Here is a 17,940-nt window from a genome sequence, read left to right on the forward strand (position 1 = left end):
AAGCGCGCGACGCACATTAACTCTCCTTAATAATTAACAACTACATCAATGATAACGCAGACAGAAATAATAAATACATCTTGGGTGTGTGGCTGCAGATCAGATCTAAACAATGTTTAATAAAAAACAATAAAACAAAGTTATTCATGTTGCTTTACTTTTCTAGTCAATTATTATAACTGTTTTCCCCTCTTTTTTATTTTGGAAAACATTCAGCAATTAAATATTTCTAGCCATTGAGTAAGTTTGTTGAGTATTTAATATTACAATTGTTTAGTATTTAATATTACTATTATCAAAGTGCAGTAATGTAGCATCCATGTATGGTATATAATGTATATATAATAATTAACATATACTATATAACATATATACATATATATTAGATAACATATATATATATTAAATAAATATGATTCATAATATATATTAATATATTAATGAATGCACTCTGCGGCTGTAAATATAAATATATTTCATTCCAGTTAGTTGTATTCCATTCTATTTATTGTGTATATTTAAATATATATATATATATATATATATATATATATATCATATATATATATATATATGTATTAATTTCTATATATCTTTCATCCCTGTTGCTTCTTTATATATTTGATCTTTTATCTTGTGTGTTTGTATCTTCAATTGTAAGGCGCTACTGATGACGACAAAAAAATTTCCCCCTGGGGATTAATAAAGTATATATTCATTCATTCATTATTCATTCATTCATATACAACATACACTATACATACAACATATACTTTATATATATATATATATATATATATATATATATATATATATATATATATATATATATATATAAAATATATAAAATGTATATCAAATTAATATATGCTGCCAAAACAAAAGTGCTGCAAAACAAAATGTTGTTGTGTTTCACAAATGACAATCTTACTATTTACCTATTTTAATATTTATGTCAATGCCAAAATGATGATTTTTATTAGATTTTGTTTTAATAGATAGATAAACAAAAGTAACACATACGGATACAAAACACTTTTATTTATAAATGAAATAAACATCAAGTGGGGCGGGTCAATTTGTTCTTATATTATAATCTGATTTAATCCACGCGCGGAAAACACATGACCTCATATCTGATACAGAACCTGATACAGAACCTCACATATCTAGCACAGAACCTGCAGACAGGGAGGACACGCGGATCCTCCTCAGCTGCCACAAGGAAGGAATCTTCTGTTCCTCCTTCTGCTGTTGCTGTGTTGCTACAGAGCCAGTTAGTCAGCTCGTGGACATCATGGCGGACACGCTGAGGAGACTGACCAGCACGTCGTCCTTCAGCCTCCTGCAGGACAAGCTGGAGAGCTGGACCCGGGACTACCATGTAAGTTTCCATGTGAGTTCCTCCCAGATATACCATGTCATGTGAATTACCATGTAAATCCATAACATGTAAATTCATCAATAAGTAATGAGCTAAATCTGACCTCGATATCCGTTTTCACGGTGGAGAGATTCCTCAGATTAGTGTCTTAACATTTAAATTGTGCACATTTTAAATATAAATTGTTATTATGAATCGCTTTGTTTACTCCTGGAGACTAGTGATTATTTTTCACAATCTCCTGTACAATTTTTTTTTTCACCCGTTGTAATTTTAATAATAGACCATTCAATCAAAGCAAATCTTTTTTTTTAAACTTTTTTTTTTTATTGTGCATGAATTAATTTTAAACGCTACGGTGAAGGAATGCACTTTGTTTACATTTCCCGGCTGAGTTTGGTTTCTAATGGACGCCGGTCGCCATGGTGACGGGAGGGACTATTCCAAAGATCTTTTACTGTTGAGATGGTTCACGTCCTGTTACGACTTCCGGTAGACATACGACGCGGGTTGCTGTCCGCTCGCAGTGGGACCGGAAGTGATGTGTCTGAACGTCAAAAAGAGTGTTTTTTGTGTGTGTTTTCAGGTTATTCTATAAATGCACAGCAAGAGTTAATGCAACAACAAAAAATACACACTTTATGTTGTCGTATTGTGTTACATACAAAAACATGAACTCTGTTCTCTTTATACATGATAGATAGCGGGTGCTTTTTAAATATATTTGCAGTTGTCTGCAAATATAAGCTGTTGTGTCTTTAGACGGGTTGTAAAAATCTGTCAATTGAGGGGGAAGATCTAATTTAAAAATAAATGAAAAGATGTATCTTTCTGTTTGTCATATTTACCCTCCAGATTATTTCCTGCGAGCAGAATCTAAATCGATGTTGTGAGCTGATCGAGCTCACCGCGAAGATCCAGAGCCAACTGTTCACCATCCTCAACCTCACGGCTGCTGAAGGTGAGCTTCACTTTCTCATTTACAAAGCAGACGGAGACCTCCGGTTCTGAAAAATGAAGTCTATGCTTCATGTGTTAAAGCTGCATTCTCTCTCCTGACCACCAGGGGGCGACTCCTCTGGTTGTATAGAAGTCTATGCTTCATGTGTTAAAACTGCATTCTCTCTCCTGACCACCAGGGGGCGACTCCTCTGGTTGTATAGAAGTATATGCTTCATGTGTTAAAGCTGCATTCTCTCTCCTGACCACCAGGGGGTGACTCCTCTGGTTGTATAGAAGTCTATATAAATGACTCTACTTCTCTTGATGTATTCCCTCAGTAAACATTGTAAACATGAGTTTATGTCTCAATCTCTAGTTTCAAGTCTTCTTCAATACAGCATGATGTTCATTTAGTAAATTATGGTCATTCAGAGTCAAACAGACCATAAAGCAGGGGACGCTTTAGGGGCGGGGCTACTAGGTGATTGACAGGTCGACACCAGAGACGTATACAGCGTCTCTACGTCACTCCTCCTCACTTCCTGTTCAGTGGTTGCAAAAAAAACAAGATGGCGACGTCCAAATGCTGAACTCAAGGCTTCAAAACCCTTCACTTCTTCCATACAGTCTATGTTACAAAATCTCTCGTGATTTATTCAACACACACACACACACACACACACACACACACACACACACACACACACACACACACACGCACACGCTGTACTTTCTGCCCCTGACAGGTGGACCATATGCCGGACTGGACACTCTCAAAACGCGCCTGCTGCCGTGGCTCGGGACATGTTTCTCGATGGCGAGACCCTCGGTCACCGACGACACCAGCCTGCAGCTCATCCAGGTGACGTCATCTGACTTTAAAAACACACGCACACAAACAAACACACACGCACACATGCACGCACGCACGCACACACGGACACACAGGCACACACGCACATTCACGCTATGACTGTGCTTCCATCCCTCGGGCCACACAATATAATAAAGACACACACACACTCGCACACACACACACACCCCCTCCCCCCACACACACGCTCACATATGCATGCACACACAAACGCACACACACATACACGTACACACACACTCAAACACGCACAAACATACATACACACACACACACACACATACACACAGACATGCACACACACACACGCACACACACAGACACATACACACACGCACACACACACGCACACACACACACACACACACACACACACACACACACACACACACACACACACACACACACACATATTCATCTTAAAAAATTATCCATTACGCCACAGACAAAATTATACAAACGTCAAAACAATGTTTTCAACCAATTCAAGTATTTTTTCCTCTTTTCTGGTTTTGTGTTTTTGTGGCTTCATGGTTTTGTGGCTTTGTGGCTTTGTGGCTTTGTGGCTTCATGGCTTTGTGGCTTTGTGGCTTTGTGGCTTCATGGCTTTGTGGCTTTGTGGCTTTGTGGCTTTGTGGCTTTGTGGCTTTGTGGCTCGTTGGTCATCAGGACTCGGTGGAGAAGGACCGGAGGATCCGGGAGCTCTCCGTCCATCACGACAGCGACAAGCAGAAGCTCAGCTCCACTCGGCTGCAGCTGGACTCCACCCGGGCAGAGTGAGTCTGGGGCCCCTGAGGGCCACACGGGGACAGTCTGTGGGGAGGAATCACTCGTATACAGGCGTATCTCAGTATGGGTCATCTCACGCCTCCATAACAATATATATTGTAATATAGGATCTCAATTAATAAATAGTCAATATGAATTAGATACTTGATCAATTACATTTTATTTTTATGAGGAAGTTTAAGTGCAAAATGAACAGTTTCAAGTTAAATTCAAGTGAAAAATGATATTATATATTTACAGCTACACACTGACTGTGTTTTAAATGCATGCACACACATAAAGAGCAGTCAGATTAAGACAAAAGTTCGATTTTAATATGCTGGGGGTTTTCCCATTGGCAAAAAGTCTCATCAATTCAGATTTTCTGATTAAATGGATAATAAATAGCTCATATTATCTCAATTTAGACGACATAATTGTGTATCGCGATATCTCAATATATGATTCCAGTGAGAAGTAAAATAAAACCCTGATATATAATATAAACCGTGTTAACTCTGTTCAGTCAGACGATGACAACCAGAGCCTGAAGCTCAGCGTCTCGTCACAGTAACGTGTGTCTTTGGCGCCGCCCACAGGAAATACCACCACATTGCAATTTTTCTACAACAACGATGGTGCAAAAAGTCAATATTTTATTGGTTGGCTTTTTTTAATCCGCATATGATATTTTTCAGGAATCAAATAAGCGGCGGAAAAAAAAACCCCGGACTGCAAAATACGAACGTTTTGTATTTGGTGCATCGGCTCATAGATAGACGGGTTTTGAATGTTTTTTAACTGGAGTGCTATTAGAGCTGGGTCATAACACATTATAATATAATGTAATCATATCTTACATGAACTCTGCTTGCACGTGTTACTTCCCTTGCACCCTCTCCCCTTGTGTTCAGACTGGTCGACGCTCAGATGGAACTGGATGAGACGAAGAGCAAGTCAGCGACCACTCTGCTGGCCACCGAAGATGAAATATTACAGCTGAGAGCAGAGTGGGTGAACCAGTCAAACACTAATATTGATCTTTTTTTGGCCGGAGGCGAAACCAAGACTGAAGACAGGAATGCCCTCAGATTAGTGAGCGGAAGTTCACATAAAAAAATGTCAAGTTTTAAAAGCTGTAATATCTGTGAAATGTTTCAGAGAGAAAAACTGTGATTATGTAACTCTTTAATTTAGCTTCCTGCTAACCTCAGCCATTAAATAGATGAACTATTAGAGATGAAGAGAAATGTTTCTAACAGACTAAACTAATAGAGATAAAGATACATGTTGCTAACAGACTAAGCTATTATAGAGATAAAGATACATGTTGCTAACAAACTAAGCTATTATAGAGATGGAGATATATTTACTAAAGCGGTGTGAAGCTCTGCTGATGTTGCCGGTCTGTTGCAGCTTGCGGTCGGCACACGAGCAGCTGGACGTCTACAGGAGGAAGCTGGAGAACGCTGACGACCACGAGAGACAGATCCACCTGCTGAAGGACGAGGTGTCCTACCTGAGCACCGGGAAGGCCCTGCTGCAGGACAAGTACACTACACACACACACACACACACACACACACACACACACACACACACACACACACACACACACACACAAACACACACACACACACACACACACTCACACACACAAACACCCACACACACACACACACACACACACTCCTGCAGGACAGGTACACTACACTACACACACTACACACACACACACACACACACACACACACACACACACACACACACACACACACACACACACACACTCACACAGGACAGGTACACTACACTACACACACACACACACACACACACACACACACACACACACACACACACACACACACACACACACACACTGTTGTCAAATGTGCACAATATTTTACTTTTAATTTCCACGTTGTTACTTTTAACAATGATGTCTTGGAGTTCAGGGAGAATGTGAGCAGTTCTCAGCTTCCCAATGTTAGCCGTTAGCCTAGCACGAGTAGAAGTAAAGTCAGCTAAGTTAGCACTAATTAACTGACGTAGCTAACGCTAGTAGTCTGTTGTAGATAACGTTAGTAAGTGACGTAGCTAACGCTAGTAGGCTGACATAGCTAACACTAGTAGGTGACGTAGCTAACGCTAGTAGGCTGACGTAGCTAATGCTAGTAGGTGACGTAGCTAATGCTACTAGGCTGACGTAGTTAACGCTAGCAGGTGATGTAGCTAAAGCTAGTAGGTGACGTAGCACACACACACACACACACACACACACACACACACACACACACACACACACACACACACACACACACACTTCTCAGACGGTGGTTCCTCTCAGGTTGACGAGGAGTCGCTCCACCAGTCCCCCGCCGAGGCTGGCTCGCTCCTCCAGCCCCTCGAGGAAGGAGTCACCCACCAGGGCTCAGCTCACCAGCTCGTCCCGCCACGCCCGCCTGGTGTCCCGCTACAGCGACCTGCACGCCGTGGAGCGCCTGGAGGCCCAGACGCTGCTGCGGCGCCACATCGAGGGCCTGGAGATGGTCCAGAAAATCATCTTCATCGCTGTGGAGGTTCGTTATTTTAGGAGCAGTTTAATAACCATCACATGTGTAACATGAAGCTGTTGGAAGGAAACATTTATAATATAAGTACAATATAATATTATCAATAGGGAAATTATTTGAGTCGCTCCAACTGTTGTTATGGTTTGTTATTTAGCAAATCAAATATATTATATATATTAAATAATATATATACATATTGTATATATTATATGTATATAATATATATAATATATATATATATATATTGTGTATATATATATATACATATATATATATATATATATATATATATATATATATGTATATATATATATAAATATTGTATATACATGAAGCAATTTTCTCCCGTTATCACGTGTCAGGAATCCTTTAAGACGGCAAAGCTAGCTTACCGCCACTTCAAGCTGCGAGTGAGAAAGACGTTGTGTCCGTCCCGCTTCGGGCTGCAGGACGTGGAGGATTCAGCCGTGGATTACATCATCAGAAACATGGACCTCTACGACATCCAGACCAACGTCAACGTAGGATTCAAACACTCGCTCCGTGTGTCTCCTTGAACTGACGCTGTGGTTTGCCTCCATACTGAGAAAAGTGTGTTTTTCCGTCTCCACAGGATGTGATCAACGCTATGAACGTGAACCCTCGCATCTCTTTCCCGCCAGAGGTGGACTTTGTCCTCATCAGCACTCTGATCAGGGAGACGTGCCGCGTGGCGTTCGCCCTGCAGACGTTTAGCCCGCCGCCCGACTTGGCCTTCGCGAGTGACGGGGAGCTCTACGACGACAGGAAGTCAGTCCTTTGTCCGTCGCCGTGTGTGTAGCGGGGGGGTGTAGCGGGGTGTGTAGCGGGGTGTGTAGCGGGGCGCCCCAAAGTCTGCTCTTCTACAGGGCGACGCATCCTAACTGTAGGGGGTTTAGTTCATGTGTCACGGTGCAGCTCCAAACACTACACGAGCATCCGGGGAAATACCAGACGCAAACAGGTCGGCACAATTGTGCACAATAACGCACTCGTTTGAATGGTAGCTGTCCTCAAATGTGCACAATATTTTACTTTTAATCTCCACATGTTGTTACTTTTAACAACGATGTCTGTTCAGGGAGTACGTGAGCAGTTCTCAGCTGCCCAATGTTAGCTGTTAGCCTAACTAAAAAGTAGCACTAATTAACTGACGTAGCTAACGCTAGTAGTCTGTCATGTCTAACGCTAGTAGTCTGTCGTAGCTAACGCTAGTAGTCTGTCGTAGCTAACGCTAGTAGTCTGTCGTAGCTAACGCTAGTGACGGGGAGCTCTACGACGACAGGAAGTCAGTCCTTCGTCCATCGCCGTGTGAATAGAGAATTACGAGCCCGCCAGCGATAAATTTCGTCGCGCCTCGCGGCAAAACTCTTTGACTCTTGAGTGTCTTAAGGGAAACCGCTATTTTCCAACGCGCTTTTCTGTCATTTGTAATGGTGGTAGATGTTTCGTAATCAGCACAACGCACCGGCTAAAGCCGCCAAAGAGGAAGAAGAGAGAAGACCGTTTTTGGCGGCGTAAACACAAAAGTCCTTCACGGACCGACTGCATGATGAGATTACACCAAACCTTTTTTTAAATAAATGTGCAGCTCAGTGTTTCCACTAATAACGTCTTTGCCAAACGAAAACTAAATATTTTATATTTTATCATATCACAAGCAGACGATTGTGACCAGTGTGCTTCTGTTGGGGAAATAAAGTAGTTTATTTATTACTTTTTAAGAGCATATTTTATCAAAATGTTTCCCACTTACTGAATACAAAAGTTCAAATAGTCATGTTGAGAACATATTAGTTGCATTAAAGAAACCATTAAAATACTGATTCTGAGAACATGACTGCTACAGATGGGCCTATAATGGAAGCAAATTATTGTAAAATGTAAAGTAAAATAATCACACAAAAATCTAAATTAATTATAAAAAAGTGTCCTGTAAAAGTATGAGAGGGGATTACTTAAAATACAATTATGTTTTTCAAATTCATTTTCAAATGCGTCAAAACAAAGATTTATTTATTCATCTATTTATCATCAGGGACCGTGCACAAAAATAATGTCTCTCTGTCTCTCTGTCTCTCTCTCTGTCTGCCTCTCTATCTCTCTGTCTCTCTCTCTGTTTGCCTGTCTCTCTCTCTTTGTCTCTCTGTCTCTCTGTCTCTCTCTCTCTCTCTCTCTTTGTCTCTCTGTCTCTCTCTCTCTCTCTGTCTGCCTGTCTCTCTCTCTGTCTCTCTGTCTCTCTCTCTCTCTCTGTCTGCCTGTCTCTCTCTCTCTCTGTCTGCCTGTCTCTCTCTCTGTCTCTCTGTCTGTCTCTCTCTCTGTCTGCCTGTCTGTCTCTCTGTCTTCAGGTATCGTCGCAGCTACGACTCTGAGTCGGCGGCTCCTCTGGTGATGTACCACGTGTGGCCGGCCCTGGTGGAAGGAGACACCGTGCTGGTGAAGGGCGAGGCTGTGACCAGACGGGGCGCCGTGGTACCGACTCTAAAATACTACAAACACGTCATATTGTACTACGTTTACATGCACCAAATACTGCCTTTGCTTGCCCTTAATCTGAAAAAGACAATATTCCGAATGAGATGTTTACAGATTAGATATTCCTTTATTAGTCCCGCCGGATTATAGCAGCAAACGGGTTATGTGCACACAAAAGACATAGTAAATAAAATAAAAAAAGTAACATAAATAAATAGTAAAATAGTAAATAATGCACAATATTATATACAGACAGAATGCATGTATTTATATTGCACAGGTGAGGTGATTAAAGTGACCAAAGTGATGCTAGAAGCTGAAGGACAAACACATCTCACACACGTTTTCATCTGAAAATGCTCCATTCAAATGCAGAATATTGCCACATTCAGAATAGCAGAGGAATATGAGCGTGCATGTAAACTTCATCTGGTAAAAGTGTCCTCTGGAGGATGATGGAGGGTGAAATGTGTGGTTCTTGTTTTGGTTGCAGTGGAGCAGAAGCCGGAGCAGCCCGGTGCGCTCTCGCTCCCTCAGCCCGACTCGCACTCTTGTAAGTCTCCATGATGTTAATATTTGACACACAGAAATATACTTTTGTTGGGTTTAATATTGCTCAGCTACTAAAAAAAAAGTCTTTCCTCACAACAACATGCATGCACACCCACGGCCTTCAGGGTACGAACGGCGAGATCCCAGCTTCGTCTCTTTTAATTTGACTCAACAGTTGTAAATGTCGTCAACAATATTATCTTTTTTTTTTCATCTTCTAGGTATTTAGCAACAGAAAAAGTCTGTCTCCTGACCGCCTCACGGCGAGCCGCCTGTGAACTCCTCCGGCCTCCTCTTACACCTCATGCCAGTCAAATAATGTTTGATGTATTTAAATTCTGATTTCACATGTTAAAATGTATGCTTTTCGAAAAATAAAGCATTTCCAACCTGAGACACTGCAGGAAAGGCCGTCAGCGTTTACATTGTTGGAGGGCAGTTGACAGTAACTAAGGTCAGGATTCTACACGAGCATCCGGGGAAATACACAATAACACTCGTTTGAATGCTAGCTGCCCTCAAATGTCCTCAAACGTGAGCAGTTCTCAGCTGCCCAATATTAGCCGTTAGCCTAGCACAAAAAAAAGTAAAGTCAGCTAAGTTAGCACTAATTAACTGACGTAGCTAAGTTAGCACTAATTAACTGAAGTAGCTAAGTTAGCACCAATTAACTGAAGTAGCTAAGTTAGCACCGATTAACTGATGTAGCTAGCGCTAGTAGTCTGTCGTAGCTAACGTTATTATGTGACGTAGTTAACGCTAGTAGGTGACGTAGCTAATGCTAGTAGGTGGCAAAGCTAATGCTAGTAGGCTGATGTAGCTAACGCTAGTAGGTGACGTAGCTAATGCTAGTAGGCTGATGTACCTAACACTAGTAGGTGACGTAGCTAACACTAGTAGACTGATGTAGCTAACACTAGTAGGTGACGTAGCTAACACTAGTAGACTGATGTAGCTAACACTAGTAGGTGACGTAGCTAACGCTAGTAGGCTGATGTAGCTAACACCAGTAGGTGACGTAGCTAACACTAGTAAACTGATGTAGCTAACACTAGTAGGTGACGTAGCTAACACTAGTAGACTGATGTAGCTAACACTAGTAGGTGACGTAGCTAACGCTAGTAGGCTGATGTAGCTAACACTAGTAGGTGACGTAGCTAACACTAGTAGGCTGATGTAGCTAACACTAGTAGGTGACGTAGCTAACGCTAGTAGGCTGAAGACGCCTCGGGGGTGCAGATGAAAGTCACCAGCTCATACTAGATGTTACTAACAGTATTTTAGTGATCATCTGAAACTTAAAAAGAGCAGTTTATCCTCTGAACGCTAACTAAACATAATCAACCAGTACCGGCTTTTAATTGTGGATTGTTCTTATTATTTTTACTAACCTTTTTCATCTTAATTAAATATAAATTACATTAATAAAATGAAACCGAGTGTTATGAAAGACTACGTAAGGCGTGTTGTTGAACATACGATATGGTGCTATTGATCAGTGCTTTCTTCAACTCCTCCAGGACTGGACTGTGTCAGTGTTGTGTTGTTGTTGTTTTAAATCTTTGTTTTGGTGCTGTTGTTTCATATTCTGGACATTTCTTTGAGACAGAGTAAGACATAAAAAACATGTTTATGGGATCAATAACTGGAGATGGTTTTGCTTTAAGTTTATGTAGTTTTTTCTTAAATCAGATTTTTCCATAGTGTTAGTTCTTGTGTACAATAATATAGCCAGTAGACAGTTACTTTGCAGAAATGCCTTAATGTATTTAAGATAAACATTGTTTGTATTCATGTTTACTTATTTACAACTTACTCAATCGTTCTGTACATAATGTATCTTGAATGGCTTGAGGTAAATACTGTCGGGTGAATTCACTGTGATTTGTTTGATTAATATATTCTCCAAATGTGCCTTTTATGATTGTTTTTTTAAAGAATAAAAGACAAACATTTAGTTTTTTGTAACTCCAAGTTGTTTACAGTTGTTTTACTTTTTGACTATTGATGATTTTTTTTCTGAATTGTGATCTTTTATTTTAAACATTATTGAACACAGGCAGGGACACATTTACATCAGACCTTCCTTGTAAACAATGAAAGCATTTCTCTTGTATTTTGGGCTCTCAAAGGATTCCACTGTCGTTAATTGTTCACAATAGTCTCAATAATTCACCCCAATTTACATGTTGTGACGTGACACACTGCTATACAATGCGACTCCGTCATGAAAGTCAGCCCAGGAGTCAAACACACTGCAATCAGATGCAAACATTTGATTCATCCCACATGGTATGAGATTATATATATATATATATTATAAAAAATAAATATACATATATATATATAAATAGATTTTATATAAATATATCAAATGTATATTATATCAGTGTATATATCAGTATATATCAGTAATCAGTATATATATATATATATATGTATATATATATATATATATATCCCTTTCATGCATGAATTATGATAGCCTCAGTCAGGATTTGAAAACAAAATGTTTTATTGCTCTTTCGGCATGAAAAACAAGATGTGAACTTTTTTTTATCCACTTTTTTTTAAATATAAATTTGTAAATGTCGACTCAGCATGCATTTAGTTTTTTAACTGAAGAAATATGTATTTAACAAAAAAATTAATAAAATAATATATAAAGATGTGAAAAAAAAGAAAATGTGCAGACTATCTTTTATTATAATTGGCAAATCCCCCGGGGCACGAAGCCACAAGACACTGCATGCAGATGTAAGGAAAGAGGAAAGAAAGAAAGGAGGGAAGGAAGGAGGGAGGGAGGAAAGAAGGCCTACTACTTTCTCTTCTTCTTCTTCCTCCTCCTCCTCCTCCTCCTCCTCCTCCTCTCCTTGATGTGTCCTCTGAAGGATCCGAGCAGAGACTCGTCTTCACACTCAGCAGTTAGAGGAACCGGGTGCTACATTTCAGGTTTCATATTGTCTTATTCTGCACCCTCGAGGACGATCCGGTTATGAATGCCAATGCATGCCCATAATAACCCGTAATCAAGTTAAAGAACGCTCTCCCAGGTTTCATTGTCGTAATGAACTCTGCTCCACGGGGAAATGGGCTGAGCTGCGTGTGAAACTTGTCATCCCTTACTACGTTTCACCCGTTTTAGGGTGAGGGAATGTGTGGGAGACGAGCAGCAGCGTCTCTTCACCCCTCGAGGGGTCGACGTCTGGATTTGTGCCAAAATACTGCCAGTTGTTGTTGTTGTTTTTGTGTTTGCGGCACATTCAAGTGCTTCGTCTCTCCGGAGGAGCTCGTTCATATAAACAGTTTTATATTAAGATGTGGAAATGGAAGGCTTTAGGTGAGAATAACAGTTAACTTTAATTTAAATTTTATTTTGAAATATATTGACCCAGAAATTAACTAAAATACAGATTTTTTTTATCGGTAATCGTATTAAAGAAAGGGTTGTTTTGGGAAATGCATCTTAAAGGGACAGTTTGGATGTTTTGAAGTGTGTATGCTTCTCCATACTCAGTGTTTCTTTACTAATACATACACTAATAAATCAATATGCTGCCGTGGACGTATTCTAGACGCCTAAAATTAGTTTTTACTTCAGAAACCATCAAATCATGTTCATCAGAAATTCATGGAGTATGAAGGTGATTAAGTATTTTATTAACAACTTCTGACAGAACATGATAAGGAGAGACAAATCAAAATAGAAATACTTATTTGAATCTGACACTGAAAATACATTTCAAGAAATCTTTATTTATAGTCCTTTATTAAGGAGAAAACCGGATCACCCGGTTAAAACCCAAAGAACTATATCAATCAAAGAAAATGTTTTTAAGGGTGGAAACCGGATCACCGGAATACCCCCTTAAAAACATATTTTTTTACTTGAATTTATGTTTTAAAAGGAGGAAACCGGATCACCCGGGATACCACCTTAAAAACATATTTTTTTACTTTAGTTTATAAGTTTTTAAGAGAGGAAACCGGATCACCCGGGATACCACCTTAAAAACATATTTTTTTACTTGAATTTATATGTTTTAAAGAGAGGAATCCGGATCATCAGAATACCCCCTTAAAAACATATTTTTTTACTTGAATTTATATGTTTTTAAGGGAGGAAACCGAATAACCCGGAATACCCTCAAAAAAACATATTTTTTTAACTTTAATTTATGTTTTAAAGGGAGTAAACCGGATCACCCGGAATACCCCCTTTAAAACATTTAAATTAAAGTAAAAAAATATGTTTTTAAGGGAGGAAACCGGATCACCCGGAATACCCACTTAAACACATAATTTTTTTACTATAATTCATGTTTTAAAAGGAGGAAACCGGATCACCCGGAATACCCCTTTTAAAACATTTAAATTAAAGTAAAAAAATATGTTTTTAAGAGAGGAAACCGGATCACCCGGAATACCCCCTTTAAAACATATAAATTAAAGTGAAAAAATATGTTTTTAAGAGAGGAAACCGGATCACCCGGAATACCCCCTTTAAAACATATAAATTAAAGTGAAAAAATATGTTTTTAAGAGAGGAAACCGGATCACCCGGAATACCCCCTTTAAAACATATAAATTAAAGTAAAAAAATATGTTTTTAAGAGAGGAAACCGGATCACCCGGAATACCCCCTTTAAAACATATAAATTAAAGTGAAAAAATATGTTTTTAAGAGAGGAAACCGGATCACCCGGAATACCCCCTTTAAAACATATAAATTAAAGTGAAAAATTATGTTTTTAAGAGAGGAAACCGGATCACCCGGAATACCCCCTTTAAAACATAAAATTGTAAAAAAAGAACGTTCATGAATTTAAGGCGTGGAAGGACCGTCGGAGGAAGCATCATTCAGTGATTTGTTGAGCTCATCGACTTGGTGTTGAAGGGCGCCATTTTCCTGGGTCAGGGTCACAACGTCCGATTCAATCCCAGTACTTTTGTCCTCGTAGCTCTTTGCACGTGAGACTTTTGTCTCCAGGACCTTCATTTGCTTCTTCAGGGTGTTCTTCTGCCTGGTGAGAATGGTCTTTTCTGGTTTCATTGCCTTGTAGTTCGTTTTAAAGGCAATGAGATCTTCAAGTCTGCTGCTCAACTCTTGGACTGCTTGAGTGTAAGAGACATTTTGCTCCTTCAAGGCGTCGGTCTGGTTCTTTAGAAGATCATGCTTACTCTTGTAATCTTCCTGGCTCAGGATTTTGAGGAGGACCTCTTTGTGGCTGTTAAACAACACCTCGTTCTCTCCCAGCAGGGTTCTTTCCATGTCTTCTAAGACCGTGAAATTCCGCTTGAAACGATCTCCAATCTCAAACTCCTCGTTGGCGGATTGGATTTGAATTCTCAGGCTTTCATTTTCTCTCATTAAAGAGTCAGACCGGGCCTGTAGTTCGATGGTCGTGCTCTTCCAGAGCTCGACCTCGACAAGCTTCTGGTTGAGTTGCTGAAGTTCCTCCTCGAGAGCCTTATTGCGGAGGCTTCCTTCGTCAATGGTAGCTTTGGTGGTCAGGTTTGCTGTCCTCACAGCTTCTCCTGACTGTACTACCTTCTGCAACTCCCGGATGTTCTGTTGCAAGGTGCAGTTTTCTCTCATTAAAGAGTCAGACCGGGCCTGTAGTTCGGTGGTCGTGCTCTTCCAGAGCTCGACCTCGACAAGCTTCTGATTGAGTTGCTGAAGTTCCTCCTCGAGAGCCTTATTGCGGAGGCTTCCTTCGTCAATGGTAGCTTTGGTGGTCAGGTTTGCTGTCCTCACAGCTTCTCCTGACTGTACTACCTTCTGCAACTCCTGGATGTTCTGTTGCAAGGTGCAGTTTTCTCTTGTCAAACACAGTGACCGGGCTTGTAGTTCGGTGTTCGTGCTCTTCCAGAGCTCGACCTCGACAAGCTTCTGGTTGAGTTGCTGAAGTTCCTCCTGCAGCGTCTTATTGAGGAGGTTTTCCTCGTCAATTGACGCTTGCGTGGTCAGGTTTGCTGTCCTCACAGCTTCTCCTGACTGCACTACCTTCTGCAACCCTTGGATCTTACGTTGCAAGATGCAGTTTTCTTGTCTGACCGACTCTCTGTCGGCTCTTTTGCAGACGAGCAATGCTTCATCCAAAGCAAGCTCTTTTTGTTGATTTTCAAGAAACATCAGTTGTTTCTTGAATTCTGCATTCTTCTGCCTTTCAACGGCAGTGTCCGTCTTGAGTTGCTCGAAACTCTTCTGCTTTGCCTGCTGGTCCTGCATGGTTTGCAGCAGAGCTTCATACTCTTGATCCATAGCTTCTTTCTCGGCTTTTGAAGCGTTGAGCATCGTCACAAACAGGTTGTGGTTTGTAGACTTATCAAGAAGCGCTCTCACTTCTTTACGAACGGCGTCACACGCTTTTTTGGTAGCGCTCTTTTGTACATTGAACTGTTGAGTTCTTTTCTGTACAACGTCCAGATGTTCCCAGGAATCGAACTTTGCTTGGCTTCTATGTATTTCGAGGCAGAGAGCCTTCAGCTGTGTTAGGAAATTGTTGAGGATCACCATTTCCTTCTCCGGTTCCTCGATGGGATTGACCATGGCGCTTAAAGCCTGTTGTTCATGGACTGGTGTGGGGTTCCACTCCGGCTTGACAAAGCCTTGTTGTTGAACTAAAGGCAGTGCACCTGGTCTCAGGCGCGGTTGACGGAGAGCAACGTGTTGTTCAATGCCCTCTCTCTGCAACCGGATGCATCTGGCTGGAATCATGTTGTTGGTTGGAGATGATTCTTGCAAAGGAAAGAAATAAATTCTTGCTTTGCTGTGTAAATTACACTGTGAGGTTTTCAATACGAATACTGGACAAACTTGGATATTTATCGGGAGATAAAGAAACAAATAGGTCGAGTAAACTATCTTGAAAAAGACGCGCATACTGTTGGTAAAGAAGTCTGTCTATATATAAAGATCTCAGATCTCAGATCAAAGCGACTGGCATCTGTGACCTCACCAAGCCCTGCAAACGGAATCTCTGGCTCTGTGTCTCTGTCGTTGCCGTGGCAACAAGGAATTGAACTGCATTGCAACAACAAGCATTATATATACATTTATAACTATATTTTACAAATGTTTATTTACATATTTTTCCCTTTACCTATTCTATATATTTCCATTTTCATATGCATTTAGTATTATATATACAAATATATTTCTTTTATATATTTTTTCTAATATATATTTCCATTTATATATATATATATATATATATATATATATATATATATATATATATATATATATATATATATATACACATATTTACACACACATTTCTTATACAGCTAAATATATTTTTGGATGTCACATTTACTTTATTCCTGTTTAGTTCCATTTCTTAATTTGCATTAATGTCTTACACAAATGATCACATCTATTTAATTATTTGATAAATAATGTAATTACTTTATTAACATATCAGATTTTCATTGTTTACATATCTGTCAAGTAACTGTTGTGCATATAATAATAATAAAGATCTTTAAATAGTTTAATCAACAGGTAGACACATTCACCTGTTATGATCATAATTAAGATAAATGTGTAAATTATCATTTTATCCTCAGGAAACTCTGAAAAATAACAACAGATTTTGACCTCTGTGCACATCAAATGTTCTCCACACATAATTAACTTAACATCTTGAATTAGATGGTTATATATTTATATATATATTTATGTAAAATAACAGACGACATGATAATCTAAACCTTTTTCATGCAGACGAGTTAAAAAAAGAGCAAAACGATAGAAAGACTCCTCAGCTTTTATTTTGAAATGTGACTTTGCAACAGGGGAACTGAACTCATGGTGGTGATATAAAAAAAAGTTCCAATAACAAAAACTTTCCACACAAAAGGTGTGAAACTTTGCTTTTGTCTTTTCTGCAACATTCGCTTCGAGCTCCCCGACTGAATCTGAGCGCTGACAGAGGCACCTCTCTCCAATAAATAGTTTCATTTACAGAATGAAGATTTTGACATAAATATGAAGGCGCATTTCAAACATTTTTGTTTTTAAAGCAAAATATAATAAATGCATCGATTCAGTTACAAAAAACAAACAAAACACAAAAAAGGCAAATCACTCGAGCAGAAATGCAAACGATATCGGCAACAAAGAACAGAAATTGGCACAAAAATGATAAACGGACCAACAAGTGACATTTTAAATTATAGGCACTAGTTTTTCAGACCGATCACCACCACACCGGCGCACCTTTCCTCTCACTTCTTAACACCAGAGGGTGAAGCCAGAGAGACGCTTCCCCGTCGTCTTGGTCGACATATTTAAAGAAAAGACACGACATGAAATCTGGGTTCTGGGTTTAATCTGCCGAATG

At 39.7% G+C, this 17,940-nt stretch overlaps 1 protein-coding gene across 1 annotated transcript; it reads left to right on the forward strand.

Annotated features, from left to right (window-relative positions):
* Positions 1 to 1,297: 1,297 nt before the first annotated feature.
* spata18 (spermatogenesis associated 18) lies at positions 1,298 to 9,867 on the forward strand (the record flags this gene model as incomplete). The annotated part of the gene is made up of 12 exons (XM_079220605.1): positions 1,298 to 1,384; positions 2,240 to 2,345; positions 3,073 to 3,188; positions 3,870 to 3,976; positions 4,883 to 4,978; positions 5,385 to 5,519; positions 6,319 to 6,550; positions 6,907 to 7,065; positions 7,158 to 7,333; positions 8,911 to 9,034; positions 9,531 to 9,590; positions 9,811 to 9,867. The coding sequence occupies 12 exons, from the start codon at positions 1,298 to 1,300 to the stop codon at positions 9,865 to 9,867; spliced, it is 1,455 nt and encodes a 484-aa protein (XP_079076731.1).
* Between the last annotated feature and the right edge of the window lie 8,073 nt (positions 9,868 to 17,940).

The sequence above is a fragment of the Taurulus bubalis genome (assembly GCF_910589615.1).
Source record: "Taurulus bubalis genome assembly, chromosome: 7".
Lineage (NCBI taxonomy): Eukaryota > Metazoa > Chordata > Actinopteri > Perciformes > Cottidae > Taurulus > Taurulus bubalis.